Raw genomic sequence first — 19,701 nt, forward strand, 5'->3', positions numbered from 1 at the left:
GCTGGTTTTCGGGCCCAGAACGAAAATGCGGACGGAACTCGGTCCCGAGACACGCGAGGCGACGATAATGATGGCCTCGAGGATTGAGTTATTACTTAATGTGTTGCTACATGTAATATTGTTACCTTTTTACGCAACATTTACGTTGCAACACTCTGGTGGCTGATTTATCTAGCACACGATTCAAAATCCCGTTTCCAAATTGATTAAAAATGATTTTTTCTACGATTTTTTATCGCACATGCCAAGATTATTCCCCCGATTATTTCTTTAATTTTATTGTAAAGGTAGCAAACAAATTTTCTATAGGAATTTAGGAACAAAGTTTACGTGTGTATTTTTTGATCGTACGCAGGACAATAAGCATTAACCGGACTATTGCTCTATAACAAAACATTTAACATATTTTTAAATCCTATTTACATTTGTTTGCGTTCTTACTACAAGTATCAAAAACGTTATATATAATATGATAATATTTTTTGTAGTATTTCGAATTTCCTGAAATATTTAAAATTTAATACTTGTATGCTTCTGTTCTGTCGCAAGCAAATTAAAAGACGCATCGAGAAACTTGACCATATGAGAACTCTGACCACGTTGCCTTGAAAAAGAAGCCCTCGAATAAAAGAAATCAATTGGTCGACTTTCTCTGATTATAAAAATGACAATGATAGAACAGGAGGAACCGTAATTGAACGAGAAACAGATCCAGAGGAGGAGATCGTCGGTCGTTAAACGCGGAGAACCGAAAAGCTGAGAGGCAACACGCGAGATCGCGTCTTCGAGCGGTCGTTTCATCACGACTTCCGTTTTCGAAACGTAATCGCGGTGAATGGCTGCCCTCTAATGACCGAAGTAGCTTCGCCATGGTAATTCTCCTGTTACGAACCGATTCCGCTTGGACTATCCCGATCCTGTGCTCTCGGTCTCGGTTCACTCGGTTAACTCAACGGATAACGACTTTCACCTATACCTGATTCGCGTTGCACCGGCCTCCTCTTCGTTGTTTGCTTCCTCGACACTCTGCACCCTTTGCGTCGCCACAGGTGGTTAACGCGGTGTCTCGAGTTGGAATATGATGAATATGTTAAACAGTTTAGCCCGTTTGATCTTGTTCGTACGTCTATGTATCGTTACGCTACGCTGTTGGTTGAGTGAGTTACCAACACTTCTGCTTTAATTTTAATTGATGAATGTCAACGGTTATTTAGAGCTTTAGGGAGAAATATTGATTGTAATTAGGATGAGGGTTACCCTTTCTCGTGTCATCTGAAAATCACCCCTTCAACAAAGTACGCTACGTTTTTTATTAAATTGAAAATTTATTTAATTTATTACATTTCGATACTTGGTGTTACCGCCGCCACCACCACCCTTAAAAAGGCATATTTTTCAGGTAACACCAACTATTGAAATGTAGTAAATTAAATAAATTTTCATTATTATATTCAAAATTTTGGTTTTAATTTAATAAAAAACATCGTTACTAACAGAAGAATATTTTAGCTTACTTTGTTCTCGCGAGTGTAGTCATGTTTGTTCGTTATAGGTATTTTGATTTAACTTTGGAGTAATTTCATTATATACCACTCCTAGGTGTACGTGTCGCGTTACTATAGAATAGTCTCAATATGACTCACTTAATGCGCTAATAGAGCATAACAAAAAATAATAAAACTATCTATTTGTGTCGAAGAAAAAATCAAGTTAAAAGATCAAGTTAAAAGAAATGCAAATTCCTGAGAAAGGATTGAAATTTAAAAGAATACATAATAATATTTTCTTTTTTTTTTATAACGTTCTGAATTTCCTGAAATATTGAAAATTGTAGAATATGCAGTTGCTTGTATACTCTGAACCGGAGCACCGCACCCTTTCGAAAACATCCGATTCGTCTATTCCATTTCTAGATTCGAGGGAAACAAACTTTTCTCGAGGGATTCGCGGAGACATCGTTTCGAAACCGGCAGTCACCAATTTCCGCGCGTGCACCTTCGTTAACGCGAGGCCGCGCTAATGAAGATAAATATCGAAATTACGCGGCTAGAAAGGAGGCGGCAAATAGTCCCTCGAGAGACAGCGAGCATCGGCTCCTCGATTCCCGATCTAACTCGAGAGGCTCGGCGATAACGAGACAAACGACGTCGCGTCTCGCTTTCGTTTCCGTTCGGGATTCAAGAAAGGAACGAACGTAGGACGTTGAATGTTTCGTAAGCTACACTTATAAAACGATCACTTCGATTCGTACATTGTCGTTAAATTCACTTCTCCTACAGTCCTCTTCACCCCTCGTCATCCTCAGTTCAATGCGAAGACTATCCGCTATTACGAAATGCCACTCTCTGCATAATAAATTCCACTTGTAAATTTATTAAAAAATTTAATTTTTTACTCTAGTTGAAAGTATTATTATTAGATGACTGTATTTATACAAAAGTTTCAGCTGTCTCGTATAACAGAAATGAATATTTCAGCGAGCCGCGTCATGGATTTAATATCAGAGCGAGCATACATAATTAATAGGAAGTTATTAATATATAATATGCATGCATAATAATGTATCCAATTGAAACCTGTAGCAATAAGGTAAGGTAAAAATAAAATCTCCAAACAATTAATATCTCTTATTACGGGGACCGAAAAAGACGTTGGGAGGGCAAATCGATCCGTGAGAGACTCTAAACCAGTGATACTTGGCGCAACGGGGGCGAAGCATCGTCGAAAGCTCCATCGTGGGAAGCAAAAGGATCGTCGGGGCGAATTTAGCCGCGGAACGGCTCGTTTCCGCGGATATGTTTCTGTAAAGCGACGTGTAAATCGAGTCGTTGCTCATCGGCGGACCGCGGCGTCGCGGTATAAAATCCAGCAACGACATCGTAAAACTCGGAGGCTGGGGCGGTAAAATCTCTGGAAAAGCCATCAAACCGAAGCAAGCGGGAGAAAAACTCAGTCCGAAGGAGGGAAAACCGTAAAAACACCTGAATTACCGATCGCCAGAGCCAGACGATCGCCAGACGGTCTGTCTGCTCGTGAAGAAAACCCTCTCCCTTTCTTAAAACCCGGGGAATTCTTCCCGCAAAGGGAAAAGATCTGTCCCTTGCCACGCATGGCTGCATACGTATGTTTGTTCAGAACAACGTTTGTTGTTGCAATAAGAACTACATTCTACATACTACATAACTGCAATAACTACGGCGACTGTATTCCTAGCAATATTTGCCTTTTACGAATTTCCTTGAATCTTAAATTTACGGAAACAGCTATACTCGTTGAATTATCGTTAATGAAATCATAAGGATGGATTGGTTTGCTCCAATTGATACTGGACCAATCGAATGATTGATTTTTAGATCTCGTCAATGTACACCTATATACGATATTAGCTGTATTTTATTCCTCCTGAATAAGAAAAAGAGAAACGTGAAATCAAGATTTTTTCATTCATCACGACTTAAATGGCGGCACGGAATGCTCTTCCGAGGGAATTCCATCGTCGTTCCAGAATTCGAACGAGGAAAAAGGACGAAGACTCGCGTCACCCACTCCGTGTAATGAAAAACCTTTGGAAATACCAAAGAACCCGTTGTCTCCCTTCGACCTTTCACCCATCGGGCGTCCCATTTTCGCTCTCGGTTTTGCGAGTCCTTTGTTACCGCCGGTAGCAACGGTAGGAAAAAGAATACGTTTTCGGAAAGCCAGTTTTCGAGAGCGACTTTGCGAGACCGGTCCACGGTATCCAGATCCCCTTGAGGAAACGTTGGCTAGCTTAAATTTAATAGTTGCCCGATGACATAACGTCCTTGCCAACGATGCATCCGATCTTTAATTCCGTCTCGGGATCTTTCGAAACTCGCGGACAATGGTCGCCTCGGGCGTCGAATCATCGACCAAAATGGCTCGTCAAAGCACTCGGTTCCTTTTCCTGCTATCTCGAACGATTAAATGTAAATTTGGAAAACTAATTTGCATTAGTGCCACTGGAAGAATGATATCCGTGTAGATGTTGTTGCGTTTCCTTTAAAGGTTTTTTTTCAAAATTCCAACGTTTCAACTTTGCATGCTTCAGAAATCCTAATTTATGATTTCTGGTAGTAATTAAGTCCTTGGAACATTAACGTAAAGTACACGTTACACGAATATGCATATATTTATATGCAGATATTTAGAGTTACAGGTATAAAAGCACTTGTGAAAATATCGAGTTTTAAATTGCATACACGAGCATTGAACACAATGTACGTACGAAATACAAACGGACCGAAATGAAAGGGATATAATAATAGTTCGTCGCGTTTCATTTTGGAGGCAAACAAGTTTGACGATTCATCGAGTTCGCGTATATTAATGGCAAAAGTGTGTCTTACAGCCTCTCAGCATTCTGTAATGTACACATACACGAATTTTCAAAGTCGAAGCCTTTCCAAAATCGAACCTGCAATCAAACATTCTGTACTAATCTTTTCGCTGTCGATCATTAACGAAATTTAAAAAAAGAACATTATCGATATTTAAAATTTGTTAACAGACGGCGATTTAAATGCAAATTATCTTTTACCTAACATTCATTCGTACACATTTACGTCGCGTGTGCTGTTAATTCTACTTATAACAAAAATTGAATAATAGAAAAAATAACCATAGAAAATGGTGGAGTTTGTAAATTGTAGTTTAACGATTTTGCCGAAAAAAAAAATGCAATTTTCTATTTCGAATAAAACTGTAAAGAAGAGAGCACAATGGTTTACAACTGCTTGAATAATGAAATCGCTAGAATATTCCGTGGAGCATATATAATCGAATATATAATCGAATTTCTTGTCGAATTTACCTGAAATTCCTCGCGATGCCACCAAATCTCGGTTTCCACACGTACGAGCTCGTAATCACGACTCGTTTCCATCGAAATTTCCTATTGCTCGTCCATTGTGCGCCAGAGACGCTTGGACACGTCTTCTGCTTCGTCCTCGTACACCTCGTCGGGCATTCGATCGCGATTAATCGATCGGTCGACCGGTGGTTGGTGACATTTCGGGACGGTTCGTTTGCATAATTCAATCGGCTAATTCTTGAACTTGTTGAACGAGCCACCGCCTATGACAAATTATGATCAACGGCATGCCTCGAAAGTTACAAATGAATCTCGAATAAACGTCATTATTTAACAGTCGATTCTATTAATATTAATTACATGTTGTTTGATGTTGTTGGTTTTTCAAACGAAAAATGCCCAATACTGCCCACAGTTTCGGTGCACTTATTTCCGTAATTCCATAAACGTTGAAGGTAGCAACTTTCATTAAATTCATCTTCCAATGATTTCGTTTCCATAATCGTACACATAATACTTGTGAAAATTTAATTGTCTTCTCTTATTTTCGTTGAGATATTCCTCTTCGATATACATGTATCGATGTATAAGTAGGTTCTCGGCGACACACGTATCGTTCTCGATTCCCTCGTGGCGAACTGAGCGCAACCCTTCCGCGTTCTGGAGAACGGGGGCAAAAAGGCGCGCGGTGCATCGCGAGGCAGCGAAGCGAATTGAAAGCGCACGGAGGCAGGATCCTTGATCCTTCCGACTCGATGACGTCAGGATCGCTCTCGACGAGCGACGACCGATCGAATATTCATGAGCGCCGAGGAGACAAGCACAGGCCACGGTGTCGCGTTCGCGGCAGTTACGACAGAGATCTCAATGGCCCGAATCAGAATCGTAACGATAACAGCCGCCGATTCTTTATCGAGCGACCTTTTCACCCCTCGCTTTTATTCTTTAATCAGTCGATTAGCACGCTCGACAACTTTCGGAACTGCTTCCTTTCGCTTCTGCATAACTCGGCGCATGTATTCTACATACAGTTTTTCCTTTCTTGCCAATTATTTTACAAATTATTTCACAATTCTTTTTACAAACAGCTGTCTCTTTTTGTCTCCAACAATTTATTCTTCGATTCGAGCAATAACTCTTCCGTCTCTTTTCTTGCTGAAAGTAAATTTATGATCTCGGTTGGCAAACAAAGTGATTTACAGCCGTTTATGTGTAATTAATTATTGTAATAAAAACACGCGTAACTCGTCACCCGAGTATTTAATCGCGACTTCGCACAATTCGCACTTCTACAAATATATGGGAATTTTTCTTTAGAATAAATAATTGAGAAAGAATTCTGGTAGTCGACGAGAGGGACGCACGAAATTCCACGAGGAAAGAGACAGAGGCTCGTCGAATTCCGACTCGTTTCGACGCAGCTGGTAAACAATTATAAACATGTGTCACAATGGAGACAATTGCTGCGCTCTCACGGCTATTAGTCCCGTTTCCCGCGAGCCCAAGTTCCGCAAAAGGGAGTTCCTTTTTTTCGCGATGCTTTTCACTTATTGAAATTTTTACTTTCGCTTTCTTTGCATTGTCACTTTGCAATTTTCAATTGAACGATGCGTCATACACAGATCAAGATTGAATATAAATAAGGTACTGTTCATTGTTTAATAAGTAAGTATTTTTATTCTTTGTTATATTGAAACAAGTAAGTATTTTTATTGAAACTTGAAATAAATGTGGAGGACGATATCAATTATATTACGACCTCTGTACGCGGCATGCACTCTCGCTCTCGCCGAGATATACATATTGAAACACTTGCGTGATGTTTTCGATTAACTTGTGTTTTATTTCAAATTATTTCAATCATTTGAAGAGACATATAAGTATAAAATTTAATTTACCTTGATTTTCTCTAAAACTGGATAAGACATAATCTTGTATGTTGGCCAGGGACATCATTTTTGTAGAATATTTATATACGAGCTTCTATGAGAAACGCATGCTCTTTAATTGCGCAACACCCCATGATAAATCTCCCACGTGTCTATTTTACAATTGTCACGCATTAACGGAGAACGCGAGTCGTACCTCATACGTAATGACAACCAGCTAAAATATATCAAAACTCATTTTCGTCAGACGTTCCATAATATATAATGCCTTTAATTGAATGTTACGCTTCAACTTTCCTTTGATTTATTTAAAGATTACCGTTGATCGAATATATCGCTCGTTTGTCACGACGTAAAGTGACGCGAGTAAAAACTGGCGATTGTTCGAAATACAAGTTTGAAAAATTGCAGAATTAAAGTAATAAAATATTCAAATGAGACGAACGTAACCTAACAATATAAATAATTGCGGAAAGGAAAATCTAAAAATGATTATTACACGATTTATACGACTTATTCTTTCGTTCGCACGCTCTCGCAATCATGTCCTTTCGCATTGTTTCATGGCATTGTCGCATGGTTTTCGTGGCTCCAACAACGACTGTCTCCACTTTTATTCGTTGTTCGTCGCTTAAATACTTGATGACAGTTACGATCGCACTGCCTCTTTGGCAAACAACCCTCGAACGTATACCCGTCAGCGGACGCTTCGCCTACGTTGTCCTGAAATCTCTGCTCTAGTCGACGATAGTTACAATCGTTTCTCGAGTTAAAGAAAAAAGAACAAAAAAAAAAAACAAAGAAAAAAATAGGAAAAGCAGAAGCAAATTCATAGGTGGAAGGCTTAATTTGATAAAAGTTGCAGAAAAGAAAACGTACGAATTTACGTGTTACGGCTCCGCTGGCTGTTGCAATAAAGTGGGACGAATAAATAAAAACGCGATCTGTCTGTTGATGAACGGGGAAGAAAAGGAGAGCGGTTCGTTCGTGTGTTTTGGTGAATGAAATCGTAACGAAAGGGGTGAGACGAGCTGAAGCGATAGGGGCGGGGTGGAAGGAGAAGTGAAAGGAGGCGGTTTTCGCGGCGCCGAAACACCCGCGATCATTCCATTGACGTTACTCGTCGCGCAGATCGCCATCTGTTCGCGTAACATCACGCGTCATTAGCGACCATCGTCATCTTGGCGGCGGTGAAAACGCGAGAATCGACGCGAGCGATGATCGCTGAGTAATACTTGTACTTTTGCAGATGCACTCGAGGAACGCTCGTCGGAAATGAGTACGAGAGTAAAGTGTCGATTGGGGTGTATTGAAAATATCTTTTTTATACAAATATTGGACTTGTACAAGTTCGATGATCTCGCGCTGTTTGCCGGGCACTATGTTCATTATTTATGTAAACTATTTAGAGACGATTAAACATGTGTGTGCGTTTAATTCTGTTCAATTAAAATGATTCTAAATAGAAAGGAATTAAAAGCTGTTGGAGAACAGTTCACTCGTTTTATTTATTTTACTTGATAATCACTGCTTCGTAAATATTTTAGGGTTTTAATTGTAGCCTCTGGTGTGTCAATCTGTTTTAAACGATTGCATCGACTAAGTATCGTTGAAAAAAAATTGAAGTACACTTCACGTGCGATTGCCGCACAAGTTACATAGAAATTTCTGTATCTGCTGATATAGAATATTATATATTATATATTATATATTATGATCGTATAGATTTTCGAAGGGTGTAGAAGAGACGATCTAATCAATTTAATAGTTAGATTAATTAAAATAAATCATATTTAAAAATAATTTAAAACCGAGAGCAGAAACGTAAGGCATAAAATTATTTTCTAAACGTGACGTTAATCGTCCTCGAGATTCGGCTGGCAAACAAGCCGAGTCCACGGTTTGAGTCGAGGATCAAACACAATAAAAAAAGAAGAAATATTGTTCTCCAGACGGTGGAAAAAAATGTTGAAAGGAATAATGCATCCTTGCTCGTAGCCATCCGGATTACGTTGCGTTCTAAACTTAGCGGAGCCTGCTTTTATTTCCATTTCGCGTTGTGTATTCGCGTCGTCCCCTTATTCAACAGACGTATAAAGAGTTGTTTCTGTCGAGAAAAATATTACTTTTCCGAACAAATTAGCCATAGAAGGGAGCTAATTTAACGGATGAACGATGTAGAAAAGTGTTTGAATTTAATAGAAATGCGTATCCGTGCTTCTGTATGTACTATGTTTACCCGGTAGATGGAAATCTTTTTAAGATATTCACATCGTAAAGAGACTGAAACAAGATCATTGTGGCGAATTTATATATTTCTCGCTTAGTTTGCATATTCGATATTAAGCTTGCGTAATGTTCTGAGAAACGTGTTATTTCTACGATCTCAGACTGTTTACTATCGATGATCTTACGATCTTAATTAATTGATGAAGAGACAAACGGAACAACTAGGCCGGCCTGAATGTCATATCTAAACCCTTAATTAAAAATCTGTTTAGTTACATGGAGCATGTCTACCTGCCTCCGCTGAACGTTTAGTTAAATAATAGTTCTTTTATGTAACAAGAATTAAAATAATCGAAAATAGTGAAATTGGTGTTTGTACTGTGTAATTGGTAATTGTATTCTTCTCCGTGGATGAGAAATCGTAGGTCGACGAAGGGAGCGTTAAAGGAATCGCGTAAAAGTAAAAATTGTAAGAAAGCTGATCGATTCGGAGACCCCTTACCGAGGTTTGATAGATCGCGACAAACGGCGGCTCGATCGAGCGAAACGGCGCAAAATATCGACGCACTTGTCGCGGTTTCCTTACCGCGGCTGTTGCGATATTGCGTGCGCTAATTGCCGACCGAAGGAGAACCTGCCCTCGTTCCCCGCCGATCATGGAAAGCGAGAAAGACGATCAGGACTCCCAGTGCGCGAGATCGCGTATGCAAATGATAATTATCGAGTTCAAGCACGCTGGAAAGATCAATTAATTGTGCCGCGAGGAGAACGTTACGTGGCCGCGACTTGTCGCCGATAATCTATACGACGACTGTTTAGTAACGAACGCAAACGCTGATTCGATCAGAGTCGATACGATTTCGATATTTTTATTATCGCAATTTTTCCTGATACCCATTTAGAATCGATTCTCTTTTGAGAAGGGGATTTGAAAGTTTCCTAAATTTACCTAGAAGTACAAAGCTCGCCATTACGAAATCAATTCCCGGTCGGAGTGAATCAACGTTGCGCCGTTTAAAAATGGAATAACAGATCCATAAGAGAAATTACGTATTCTACCACGGAGAGGAAGTCGCGACACTACGCAGGTCCGTCGAATAATAATTTTCCATCCTTTTTGTACCCGTAACAGATCGTCGGCGCGACGTTCCAATCGAATTGAATTTCTATATGCAAAACAAGAAGAGATCTCAGGAGACCTCGTGTTCTCCGGTCACGGGTTACGGTGTCGTGCATATGCACGAGCAATTACACGCGCGTGAACCAACCAATTGGACGGCTAAACGCGGCGGTAATAGCGGCGCGATAAAAAACGTACAGTGAAACGTGATTTGCAAGAATTTCACGACACACGCTGACGTGGTTTTACGGCAAGATTAATTGTCCTCGCGGTTGACTCTTGGTCACTGTTATTGATACCATACGCGTCCTGCTCGTGACCGTTCGTTCGTTTATCAACCGAGAAACGAAGGTCGGTCCGCAAATCTCGTCCAACCCTTTCTCGCGACGTCTTCTTTTATCGACTTGGTTGAAAAATTACACGATCTTTGCATAACGCTGCGAAAAAAAAAAGCATCAATTATACAACAGTTTAATAATGTACATTTACATTTTATAGTTCATTTTCTTTTTGTATTAACATCTGCTATTATTTATCGCCTCCATCGGAGTAATTTCTTCTCGGTTCGTTTATACTTGCGAGTTTTTTTACTATGCGTCCGATGTATACGCTTCTACGAAACACTTGGTTGCATCTATCCAATAGCCTGTTATGCATCGCGAACGAGACCGTTTGGTCCAGAACACCTGCTTCGCTCTGACCCAAGTGTACACTTGCATCCGATTCCGTTTTTCTACCAGCCTTTTTACACGATCTTAATTTAACAGAGATTTTAAAAAAATACATTTTAATACTGCTTTTGCACGATTCGTTTTGATTCAACGCGATCGTTCCAGTTCTAATGCATTGCATTTATTGCATTATCGCGTATAAGTCACCGCCTAATAATAAATACGGTTTTGTATTGGTGATTGGCTTTTTTTCTCGAATGACAATTTATTTTATGTAACACATTTACACGGACGCGTTTACATGTTCAATTTTTACGAGGCAAAAAGTGCGAGCATTACTACGAATTTAAGAATTGCTGCTTCTTTTTGAATTCTAGTAATAGCGCTATTGATATTGACTATAGTTAATCGCATTCGTGTACAATGCAACAATGAAAAAAAAAATTCATGCTACGCCCAAATTGCATTCTAGGGATTGATCGAAAGGTTGGTGTATCTTACTGTATTCGTAGTTTCATCAATTTTGTTCTGCTATGATTTAAAGGCGATGATTTAAAAGCGAGAGTGGTAAAAATTATGTGGAAAAATGGGAAAACTGAGAAAAATTTTATTGAACACGATTTGAATTGTATAAAATTTCAACAATCGAGATAGAACATTAAAGATTAAATTTTCAACTGTTGGTGATATTCTAAGGGAGGTTTTAGTCTTCTTTATCCGTTCAAATTGATTTCTATTTGAAAAAATTAAATTCTTAATATCTACATATCATTTCTTATATGGAAGATGAGACTTGTTCATAAAATCATTTATAGTAAAAGGAAGCGAGGAAGTTCTTCGAGTTTACAATATAGCGATACGAAACAAGGATATGAATGACAAAAGAAAAGCAACATAAAAATGTGCAGGATATAAGAAAAATACAGATGATTCACACATAGAAAATTAATAAAATAATAAAGTATGTCTTTATTATTTAGACCATTTGAAAAGTAAAAAGATGAAGGAAGAAGAGAAGATAATTTATAGCGACCATTAGGTCGTCCAACTCCAGTAATTGAATGTTACTTTTAAAAGATATCCATTGAACGTTCAAGGTCGACCGATGGGTTTTTCTCTCTGGGCAGGAAACGGATCAGATACGTAATTCATTACAACTTCCTTCGTTTAATGCTCCTAATGCTTCCGCCAGTTTTTAAGCACCGCCGGCCGACTTTCTCGGCAGTACTAAAATTCATGTTGCCGGGGAAGAATGATCTCGGAACGGGAACAAAAGGAATTAACAGAGGAACGAGGAGAGGAGATCAAGGGCGCGCAATAAACCAAACACGTAATGCGTAATGGAAGTCAGATACGTTCGATCGCGGCGCGTTAAAGCTAGCACCCTTCATTTTTCTTTTTTTTTTTCTTCTTTTTCTTCTCTTTCAGGAATATCTGAATCACTTTGGAACGACTACTGAAACGATTTTAATGATCTGATCGATAGTGCAATGCTCTGTAAATGCTACTGAGATTTAGAGTTTCTTTTTTTTGTAGGAGATACTGGAACTTTTGTTACTCGTATGTAGATTTCATAGCCGTTTCGTGGCCGTTTCTTTCTTGTTCTCTCCTCACGTAAAGTTAATCGACTGTATTTGTACATAGTTGACGAAAAAGTGATTTTTTTAAGATAATTGGGGATGAGGAAGTGTTTAAGGTTTGTTATCAAATTAATAAAACCTTAAATACTGTGGCGGCCTTTCGACTATCGCCACTAGAGGGACAGCACAGCCTACAATTTCCTGAAAGTACTCGCTAGCCTCTCCTTTCCAATATATAGAAGTTCTTAACTGTCCCTAATATCCCAGCGTCTAAGGCAGGGTCTGCTAGGAAGCCTTACTGATGAGTCCACTAGCAGGCCCAGGACGAAACGTTCTTCCCCTCTCTTTTCCTTCCTTTCTTTCTTCCTCTTTTATTCTATAGCTACATGAAGCATGCCGCTTCAATACGTATATTTGTATCAAATTTATAAACTTTATTTATTCTTTAAATCATACATTATGGGACATTGGTAAATTAATGGAAACTAAATGTATACTAGTGAAAAGAACAGTATTTCTTATATACGATCTGACAATTTACCCTATTCCATTGGATACTGAAAATAAACTGCAATAAATAAATAATTTGTATAAAAAGGATTGCACAAGTCGTAGCCTTTTTATTTTATTATAACACAAACTATCGGGCGGCAGGGAAATTTTCTTCATGGTAATAAAGAAATTGTAGATTCGATTGTGCTAATGATTTACAGAGTAAAGCTCAAGTTATGACCATCTCACACTCCATTTGGCATCATCCCCGAATTACCTTATTCTATTTTTTCTTCTCGAAGAGACAAGCAAAAGTTGCTTCGTCGTTGCGGTTCTAAAATGTCTGCATTCACACATATTTGAATCGATTATAACTGCCTGTTCAACAACGATTTCATCACACTAAAATAATCGATAAACAAACTTAAACGATTTAAAAAAGAACAAAGGTTTTAAATGTGTTCTCCATCGTATGTAATATTATAGAAAAAAAATGAAAGGAGAAGAAAGAATTCGTTCTTATTTTCGCCACTACAAACACACAATTATACGCGAACGTTTCAGATAAATTTTTTATCTGAAAGACTATAAAAAAGACATAAAGATTTAAAGCAAAGCAAAGCAAAGCAAAGCACCTTCCATCGAGATCTCTCGCGATCACGTCGATCTTAAAGCCACCGGTAACCAGACAGGAAGAAAAATGCTAGGAAAAGAGGACAGAGAGGGTACAGAAAGAGCGACGAGGATAAAACGCAGAAAGAGTAACACGCACGCACACACCCAGCGGATGCACCTGTGCCTGCCTCGTAGCTCGATCTCGATATTGAAAACTCGCCTTTAATGACAGCCACTCGTAACGCAGGATCACTCGTCCTTGCAACCTGCCAGGATCCTTGCCCCTTGCGCTTGATTGCGTCAGTCGGTCTGCGTGCCTCCTGCGTTCTCTCCGTCTTTTGCCGGTGCCCTTACAATTCCTCGACCGTACACCTCTCGTTAATTATTGTCCTCGCCGCTATTTAAAACACAGGAAAATTCAAATCGTGGATCAAACGAACAAGTTTTGGAATCGAATAAAGAAAAAGGTAGAGATTCGCGATAGCGAAGCTACTTTTACACAGATAAATTTTCTCTGAAAATCCTTCTTGTTCCTCAAGTTTAATCGTCTCGTTATACAAACTTTTTGCGACCACTGCTCTCGTTTACCTATCTAATCTCCACTTTTGCTCGCAACCATCGTTAACAAGCAGAGAGCATAACGTATCCTTGAGTATGGTCGCCGATAGCTTTCGTAGGAATTATGTTGCGCGTATGTCCGTCGGTGGTAAACGAGAGAGCAAAGTAGCTGCATATTTTTGTTGAAACGGAGCAGAAAATAAGGCGGCTGGTGTTATCGCGAGCATTTCTGCAACGATATTTTATGTCCGTGGCATCGTATAATATTCTCTAATTATGACCTTTTTATTCGCGATCGCTCGCCACGATAAACGCAGCCGGAATTCCTTGAATTATCCAGTTATATAGTTATTCCATTGCGTCCGCGCTGATATATTGACTTGTTCTTCTTTTTTTTCTTTTCTTTCACCACCGTTCGTTAATTGTCCCCGGTGAACGGTTCCAGCAGAATTTCTCCGATTCTCTGCAAAACACTACGCTGGCTAACTCGCGAATACGTTTAATAAGTATCTCGCGCGATGGAGTACTTTCTAATTCCGAGCACACGAATCGCCTCGTTGTAACAACGTTCCTCTAGATTTACTGTGTGCAATAATCACCGGCGAATTTAATTAATGCGTCCAACTGATCGCGGTTGTAATCGTGTTGTCAGATAACGCACGGTTAGCGCACGATGACTAATAATAAAGGACAGCCATTTTTCATAGTAACTCTTGCCGATATCATCAGGTATCAATGGGGAAACGGCGAAAATTACCGTTTCAGGATTACTTTTCTAACTCCGATAGACGAGTTCTTGCGTAAAAGGATCAATTTCTAATTTCAATTATTAAAGGAGAATTTAAGAACTTCCAGTTCCCGGTTTGATGGTCGATAAATTGAATTATTCGTGCCAGTAAACTCGACATTTACGATATTATCGGCAGAAAATAAATTTCATTTTGTATTCTCCAGTTGTTTAAATATTGCACTGTTTTAATTAGTCCATTAAATTGTTATTGCGATTATTATATTGCGAAAGTATCGTTCTTTTTCTTTTTCTTTTTCTTTGTTATTTTTGCTCATTTAAGTAAGAACTGATGCAACTATATATTTTGGAGTTAATGGATTTTAAGTCTAATTCAGTGGAATAAGATCAACGGCCAATACTTGAAGGTGGCACCTTCAACTAACAGGACCTTTTCTCATATGATTTCAGGTGAAGATCAATATCGTGGCGCCGGAGGATCCAGCAGCGGAAGTCCTCCAGCGAGTTTGCTGGTGGTTCCGCAACCTTTGACCGTGAAACCTTCTCATCCGTCGCATTTGAACCCTCATTTGGGTGGACCGCACTCTCATCCACCAAGGAAGTACCAGTGCAAGATGTGTCCACAGGTGAGTACTCGAAAATTCATTCCGCTCCACCATTTTATTTTCTTCTGTGTCGTTCCTTTTTTTACAAACGTCATTGAATATAAATAACGGTAGGTAAGATGAAATTTTATAAAACATTTCACAAACAAACCATCATTTACTCGATAACAATATTACGTAAACTTTTGTAAAATCACGGATTTAATTCATTTATACTTCATTGAGCACAAGGAATAATAACAAACATTTTTTAAGAATCGTGACTAATAAATAAAACGAAATTCTCGCCGGTAACGTTGGTACGAAATAATTTTCTAAGTAAGTTCTGCACAAAACAGAGGTACTTTGTGACACTGTCAACCTTTTGCATCAGAACCGAGAGCACAAGCCAAGAAAATTACAGTTACGGAAAGAGAGAGAGAGAGAGAGAGAGAGAGAGAGACGCAGAAAATCCAAGCAATAGAGTCAAGGGTGCAATTAAAAAGACTTGACCGGATGGAGACGTAACAGGACATTTTTGCCGATCGGCTCCCAAGCCGATAATGGGCCGTTTTATAGCACTTCAACCCTTTACGACGCCCTCTTAAGCCTTGTACGCACAGTAGTGGCTGATTTTTACCGCAGGTACAGTCGCGATTCAACAAAGCCACGAGGGTTATTGGGCTCTCGCCACTGTTGTAAAACACCGGCCATTCAGCTGGCAACTACTTTTCTTCACGCCTGGTGCGTAGTGCGCCCTCAGAGAGGAGGGGAACACCCTCCACGGTTCCTACCTTCTCTTTCTTTCTTTCTCTCCAAAATTTCTTTAAAACGACGACAATGCTTTGTTTCTGTTTGTTTGGAAAAGAAAATTCAAAGGAACATTGTGTCGCGAGTCGATCGTACATTTATGTTCTTCTTTAAAGTCGATTAATCTACCATCGTTTGAAAGAAATCACGACCCTCCTCTTCTGTTTCCTTTTATTTTTTTTCACTAATATCTTTCGCAGTAAAAATAATGAAAAATGTCAAGTTACTTTGGCAGATAATGCGTTTATATGACATACCAAGTTGTTGCAAAGATATATTCAAATGAGAGGTTCGTTCGATTACAACTTTATCCTTCGATAAGAAGAATTTTTTAGCAAAAATATTTCTAGTTTCCAACGTATTATTGTTTGGAGAAATTTGTTTTCATCAGTTTCGCAAGGTATTTCATTAAAAGTATTCACAAAAATTCGATTCAAGAACGAACTAAATATAAAAGAACGTGGGTTTTTTCAGTTAATTTTTTCTAAATTCAACCTCTAGCACAAAAATTATTTCTGTCTCTATCTTTCGACGCGTACGTATCTCATTCGGGCGTGTATCGATTTTATTTCCATTTGAACCAACCCCCCGTTCCTCAACTGGGTGGTCGAACGGAAGTCGACGACATCTTCGATGTTGTCTCCGGGTCTCAGGTAGAGAAAGGGGTTGCACACTCTCGACTGTTTTCTCGAAATCGAGCCGCGTCGCCTGTCGCACGGCTCGTTTACGACGAGGACCTCGCCGTTTACATCTCGTAATCCAACGGCAGAGCGGCGGATTAGCGTCGAAAGGCCCCTGGGATTATCGCGCGCTTCCTCTTTTAAAATCACGAGAACAGACAAAAATGCGAAGCGACGCGTGCAATTAACCGCGTCAACGAACGCGTCGGTTGCAGGAAGGTCATTTATTGAATAAGCGGAAGAATCGAAGGAACAATGACCGATTAACCGTGTTAACGGGTGGCTTATGGTGGAATTCGGCAGAATGATTCGATTGATTGAAGTTACTTGATAGAATGTTGAATTGGAGCACCGAAGAGTAAGAAAGTGAAGGTTATGCAAAGTGTTGTATATCCCGTGATTTTCTGTATACGCTGTTTCGTTTTCTAAGAGCGATGCAACCGTTTACCTCGTGTTTTTGCAATTACTATCGAAATTAATAATTGTAACTATTCGCTGCCTAAAAGATTATTTTTATAATCAGAAAAACTGTATTACTAAATTTATATAAATGTTCATCCTGTTTTCTACGTTTAATAATTTCGTTTATCGATTACTCGTCACCGGAAAGTATTCCAGAGAACGTAACTCGATTTAAAAACTAACGTATCCGGTTCAGGGTGTATCTAAAATACAAATTAAAATACAGAATCCTCCTGAAAAGAGTTAACGTATCTATTTATAATGGAAGAAGCTACGCTCGCTAGTTAGATTTTTGCAACGGAATCGAACAAAAAAAAATTGAAAATCGATTTAAAAATGAAAAGGTAAACCATTGTCGATCGAAGGAATCGGAACGAGGAATCTTGATCGCGTAGAAAAAAGCCGAAAACCGACGAGCGTAGTTATTTTGGCGAGGATCGTTTGGCCTGTTCCGGCAGGTAGCGGAAAGGGTTGTGAGGGGTGATTTTCAAAAATTTAGTTGCCGCTGACGCGCTTTCCCGGCGCGTTTACGACCGGATTTCATGGGTGCATCCAGCCGAGCATAGATTCTCTAACCCTTTATCCTTTGGTTGTTTGCAGATTTAAAAAAGTCCTCTAATCCTTTAACTGCCTCGTCGACTGCCTACAAGCGTATAAACCGTGGTCCCAGCGCTTCCTTTTTTTCTTCCCCTTTGTTATGGATTATAGGACGTAACAATGTCCGTTCGTTTGTGCCATTTTATTAATCACGTTGGGAAGTTGCCTCGCGTCGATTGCGTTAATCTACTCAGGATTTGTTAATCCGCCAAGGAAACGAAGGTGTTGGTTCGTTGACCAATGGATTAGAGGTATATTTGCCATGTCTAATAAGTGAAAATTTAGGCGATTGTTCTGTAATTAGTTTAAAGTAGAAGTTAAACTTGGGGTTATTGCTGTTAAACGTTAAATAAGAAAATACAAATGAAATTTCAAGTAGATCGTTAATTATAAACACGGACATCTCTGGTGGAAAAACCACGACCGATACGGCAATAAAGTAATGTAATAAATAAAACTGAAACCGTATTGAATATTATATTTAACTTGGGTCAGATTTAAGATAACGCAGAAGAAACGAACTAGTGCGAGCAATGGCAGCCGCGAGGAGATCGAACGAGAAGAGATTGGCAATAAAGCTCGAGAGGAAAGCGGAGGAGAGATCGACGAGTGAGACGCGGTATCGAGGCATAGGATGTCGTAGAGCTGCGAGACAGAGGAAGAGGCGAGGAAAGGAAGCCGCTGAAAGAGATCGAAGGACACGCGGCTCGCGGCATACCATAAGACGGATCGTTAAAATTTAATGATATTCACCGAACGATTATAGAATAGGACAGATTATCATAGGCCGGAGGCCAGTGAAACACAACGTGCCTGATCTGACACGTATACCTTGCCCGTTTCCGTTGAAAAACAGCAATTATTGCCAACCATTAAAACGAGTGGACGGTAGGATAGAAGAGCGGACGGATTTCGCTGATTCCGAACGATCGCGACTCGCGCTTTATTTGCGCGTTATTACTCCGATGCCTACTCCGATCTAACGATCGCGACGCCACCTTTCCAAATCGCCGGAGAAATTAAATATTATATAAATGCCGAGGTGGAACGAACGTGAGAACATCAACGGGTGTCATACTTCGACATGTGGGTTCCTTGGAATATGAAATCGAATTTAGTTGTTGGCCCCCTCGTAACTCAAGATATCGGTAAAACGGCGCATTTAACGATTCGAAACGCGAATGAATGTTGAAACATGCAAACCTCGAGGAAATCGTAATTCCTATGCACGTGTTACAGTTCAAGGATCGTCACATCGGTAGGCAAAGTTCAGCTGCATTCAGATTAGCGATCTTTTCACTCGTAATGGAAGAATCGAGGAAACTGAGGACTCTGTTCAGGAAAAATACAGCTTAAGAACCTGAAATTTTCCAATCAAGATCGACACGTGCTGCAATCAATTACAAAAACAAATGTTCTTTTCCATAACATATCGATCGAATCATGGGCCTCGCAAATTCGAATCCTCTGATCGCCGATTCGATTCGATTTGCCAAAATTTAATTATCGAAGTTGGTGTTTGGAGTTTTAAGAAACGACTACGGCAAAATATAGAGTCTAAGGAATTGAAGACGATCCTGGCAACGATGAAGGGCCTCCCTTCGCGATACCTTTAATTCGATCCTGTGGTCGTCCGCGTCGATAATTGAGGAGGCAGCGGCGAGATTAGCTAGTGGGGGTTTGCAGCTGCTTCGTTATTATGATTTTCTTCATTAAATGCCGATCGAGTCACCGCTTTAATGGCTTTCCGAGTCTTATCAGTCGCGGCAAATAAGACGAGCACTCGCATGCACGAGTCCAGCGAGCAGAAAGAAAGAGGGAGGGAGAAAGTAAGA

General features: G+C 39.6%; 1 protein-coding gene across 1 annotated transcript in view; it reads left to right on the forward strand.

Moving 5' to 3' along the window:
- The window catches only part of LOC143423638 (uncharacterized), a 122,301-nt gene that overhangs the window by 43,515 nt on the left and 59,085 nt on the right, over positions 1 to 19,701 (forward strand). The window contains exon 5 of the mRNA XM_076895124.1: positions 15,184 to 15,359. Within this exon, the coding sequence (XP_076751239.1) occupies positions 15,184 to 15,359 (176 nt within the window). The remainder of the gene's footprint in view (positions 1 to 15,183; positions 15,360 to 19,701) is intronic.

The sequence above is a fragment of the Xylocopa sonorina genome, chromosome 5 (genome assembly GCF_050948175.1).
Source record: "Xylocopa sonorina isolate GNS202 chromosome 5, iyXylSono1_principal, whole genome shotgun sequence".
Classification (NCBI taxonomy): Eukaryota; Metazoa; Arthropoda; class Insecta; order Hymenoptera; family Apidae; genus Xylocopa; species Xylocopa sonorina.